At 32.3% G+C, this 4,131-nt stretch overlaps 1 protein-coding gene across 1 annotated transcript; it reads left to right on the plus strand.

The window, feature by feature from the left end:
• The first annotated feature begins 1,630 nt into the window (after window positions 1-1,630).
• On the plus strand, window positions 1,631-3,617 carry LOC111373405 (auxin-responsive protein IAA14-like). Its single transcript, XM_022995946.1, has 5 exons — window positions 1,631-2,044; window positions 2,252-2,460; window positions 2,556-2,691; window positions 2,902-2,963; window positions 3,306-3,617. Exons 1-5 carry the CDS (start codon window positions 1,767-1,769, stop codon window positions 3,341-3,343), a joined length of 723 nt encoding a protein of 240 aa, XP_022851714.1. The 5' UTR covers window positions 1,631-1,766; the 3' UTR covers window positions 3,344-3,617.
• The last annotated feature ends 514 nt before the right edge of the window (window positions 3,618-4,131 follow it).

Raw genomic sequence — 4,131 nt, forward strand, 5'->3', positions numbered from 1 at the left:
TCTAATTCCCACCTCTTAGCTTCAAATGCATTTCAGAGTAGGAAACCCATATGAGAAAGCTTTATACTACTGGAATAGCTTCATTCTGACCTTTTTCTATCCGAGATTTAATTATCCTCATCATATAGTAGAACTGAAAGTGTTAATTTTGCAGAAAGCCAAATATATATTGGTAGAGAATGGCGTTCACACTGTGTGTGTGAAACTGGAGGTATCGCTGAGTGGCTCAAAGCATTGGTTGGCGAAATCAACAAGAAGAAGATTATATCAAGGATTCGAGTCCCATTTCCTATGTCATGCAATGAAAGGAGAAGGCGAAATCATGTGAGATAAAAATCCTTTTGGTGGAGTCCAATCACCTGATTAGCACTATGTAGTGACTAGAAGAGGAGAGCACATCATGCTTTCTTTTCTTTCATTTTTTTGGATCGACTTATCTACTTTCAATGAGCTCTCCTGGATGACTCTCAATTCGTTCGCTTGATTATATCTAACGTAATAAAACTATCAAAGCTACTCGAGTAACATTTATTAATATTCCTAACAAACTATAAGTTACCATATATATAGGTTTCAATCACAACAATCAAATTAATATTTTTAAATAAATAAGCTCCAAAAAATTCCATAAGTCTTCAAAAAAATTGATTTTTTCCCTGCATTTATCGATGTATTTATTTCATTAATAATTTTTTTTCATTTTAATTTTTTTTTTTTCAAATCCTTTTATGTTTATAGAGTTTTTGTAGTTTTCCATTTCTCAGAATATCATAAACGAAATTTTTATCCAAATACTTTAGTTTCTATTTTTATTTAGAATTTCATAGACAGAATATTTCATCGAAGTCACGGTAATTTTGTTTTTCTATTGTTGAATTGTTTAGATAAATACCAGCGTAATTCTTCGACACAATTTCAAGGAAGAAGTTTTTCATCCATTGGTGGCTCTACTTTCCATTTAAAATAATTAAAAAATAACAATTAAAATATGTTGCAACTATCCCTTTTTTTTTTTTTAGTAACCTCCAAAAGCTTAAAATTGACCTGATAAAATTGCAAATATCAAATGCATGAGAAGTCAATTCATGTAAATTAATTTAAGTACAGAGTATAATGAAATTCAAGTTTGGTGATTTGAGAAGAAGATTGATCCTATAGTGGACAGCATCCATAACTATGCAATTTCCCAATTTTATTTTCTTGATACATAGCAAAGAGATCAAAATCTAAATTTTACTCTAAATCAAAGTCAATAATTAATTTTTATCACATATTTTTGTTGGGCACACGGCTTTTTAACTTTTTTTAAATTAATTTTTATTAAAATCTACCATAAATATGATTTTATCCCTACCAAACAAGTGCATGATATTAAAGAAATCATCCACTTGACACGTTAATAAATACATAATAATTATGGGATTAAATTATAAATTTCAGCACAAAAGTATAATTACGGGTTTCTAGTAATCTAATAACGTTAATTAATTATTAGTAACATGCTCTTGATCCCAAAAAATCATTGTGTATATTATAGTTATCCACGTGTTGACATGCGATTGGTTGGAACTTGATAGCCTAATGCAACCATTGGTATATATGCGCATGAAAGCTATATACACTGTCTCCCCTTTGTTATTATTATCAACACATACTACAGATACACTCACAATAATTCTGTCCATTTATCACCATAGAATTGCAAAGTAGAAGAAACAGTCCTCGATCATCGAGTGGAAAACTAGCAATTTGAAGCACCAGAACCGATGGAAGTTGGCAGGAAAATCGGGGCCTTGCTCGGGGAGGAGCGCGGCCTGAATCTCAAAGAAACTGAGCTGTGCCTTGGCCTGCCCGGCGGAGGTTGTGGTGGAAGTGAAAGTGACTCGATTAAAATTACTGGGAAGAGAGGATATTCAGAGACTGTTGATCTGAAACTCAAACTTCAGTCCAATGAATCAGCTTCAGATCTGAAGGAAACAATGAAAAATTCATCCAAAGAGAAGACTGCTGTTCCCTCCAAGGATCCAATCAAGCCACCAGCCAAGTAAGTACATATATATGTGTGTATCTATGTTAGAAGCCCCCAACCCACCCCACCTCACCTCCCCCAGGTAGTTAGTTACATGTAATTAAACTACCATAAAAGTTGAAGTCGAGAGTTACTTTAATATTGTTCAGTACTGTACAGTATACTTCGACTAGTCAGGATAATAGAGTATTATTAGTAAAAGAGTTGCATGTTGGAGTGTAGGGCACAGGTGGTGGGATGGCCACCAGTCAGGTCATTCCGCAAGAATATTATGAGCCAAAAGAGCACCAATGGAGAGACTGAGAAGGCAGCATTTGTGAAGGTTTCCATGGATGGTGCGCCTTATCTTCGTAAGGTGGATTTGAAACTCTACAAGAGTTATCAAGAACTCTCTGATGCCTTGGCCAAGATGTTCAGTTCATTCACTATGGGCAAGAACACGATAATCTAGTGAATTATACTATGAAAAACCATTAAAAATGAGGAAAAGACTAAATTTTTCGATGCACGTGTGAATTTTTTGTAGGAAATTATGGGACTCAAGGTATGATCGATTTTATGAATGAAAGCAAATTGATGGATCTCTTGAACAGTTCTGAGTATGTGCCCACCTATGAAGATAAGGATGGTGACTGGATGCTTGTGGGCGATGTACCATGGGAGTAAGTTTCTTGTTGTTGCTTCTTGTCGCCATCCGTTTACGAAAATTATGAACAAATAAATATATTAAAAAAAAAAAACTCTGATTTGCACGGGAAATGGCATATTGAAGGCATGATTTAAATGAGTGTATGTGGCGTCTTTCTTGAAAATTAAAATCTTAAATGTTAGAAGACTTCATTAATCCCTTGTTTTGATTATTATTCATGTAGGATGTTTGTTGATTCCTGCAAGCGCCTTCGCATAATGAAAGGATCAGAAGCTATTGGACTTGGTATGTACTTTTTACAAGAAATTGAGAGTCCTACTACTTTTTCTTTTCTTTTCTTTTCTTTTTTTAATTCTTTTTTTTTTCCTCATAATACAATATTATCGTACATTTTGCAAGTATTTTCACAAAATATTCGGGTATATCACAGAAAGAATTAATGAAAATATGAAATAACGAATAATAATTTGTATAATTGATCCTTATGTTATCAAAATAAGTCAGTTTTCATTGTCATCATTTTTGTACTAAATACACGATATTCTTACTTATGACATGGACAAGACTTAAATTTTATTATTATACATTTTATCTAAGTTTCTTAGCATATTTCTTTTTCAATTTCAGCTCCAAGAGCCATGGAAAAATGCAAGAGCAGGTGCTAAATCATATTCACCACTTCTATCGACCCTACATTAATGAAGCACATGTGTATCGTTTCAAGATGTAGTTTCTATACGGCCGTATTTTGTTCTCTTTTTCTTTTTCCTTTTTTCTATTTTCCGGGTTCGTATCGTGTCTGTAATTTGTTTCATAGTATATAGATATGAAAGATCTTGAGACATTTGTAATGGGCAATAAGCAATGCACTTATCTATTGTCTGCTGGATTGTTTATGACTAATGGCTTGCTTAATAATCACTTTTTTCTTGTTGTTCTTGTTGTATTTGCTGTCACAGATTCTTCACATCATATGGTTTCAATATTTTAATTTGTTAAATTACTGAAAATTAATTATTTCTTGAATTATTAAAGGCCCCAAAGGGAACAATCCCATGTGCATGTTCATGGGAGTTTTCATCCATTGCCAATGGTACATTTATTAGCTTTTCTTGGTGTAATGGTATTTCTTTTTGTTTATAATTTATATTATATAATTAAATATTGGATGGTAAAAGTAGTGAATTGATTGAACCTTAATTATTTGCTTGGTTGGAATTGTGTAATCTTTGATGGTAGTTGGGAGAACATGCATGTTACATGCTGCATATATATAATATATAATGGTCTACATGGCAGTGGATTTTTCTTTCAATAATATGTCTAGTTTTAAATTTTTTTTAATTTTTTTTTTAATTTTTTACTCAATAAGTAAGTCGATAGAATTTGAGACTTTCTATTTTAAGATTAGTAACATAAAAGTTAGCAAACAATTTTTTTACTATATAAACCT

This window comes from Olea europaea, unplaced genomic scaffold, assembly GCF_002742605.1.
Source record: "Olea europaea var. sylvestris unplaced genomic scaffold, O_europaea_v1 scaffold1126, whole genome shotgun sequence".
In the NCBI taxonomy this organism is placed as follows: domain Eukaryota; kingdom Viridiplantae; phylum Streptophyta; class Magnoliopsida; order Lamiales; family Oleaceae; genus Olea; species Olea europaea.

Coding starts and splice junctions, on each gene's coding strand:
- LOC111373405 (XM_022995946.1), top strand. CDS start 1,767: ATGGAAGTTGGCAGGAAAATCGGGGCCTTGCTCGGGGAGGAGCGCGGC. Junction 2,045..2,251: donor CCAATCAAGCCACCAGCCAA/GTAAGTACATAT, acceptor GTTGGAGTGTAG/GGCACAGGTGGTGGGATGGC. Junction 2,964..3,305: donor ATCAGAAGCTATTGGACTTG/GTATGTACTTTT, acceptor TTTCAATTTCAG/CTCCAAGAGCCATGGAAAAA.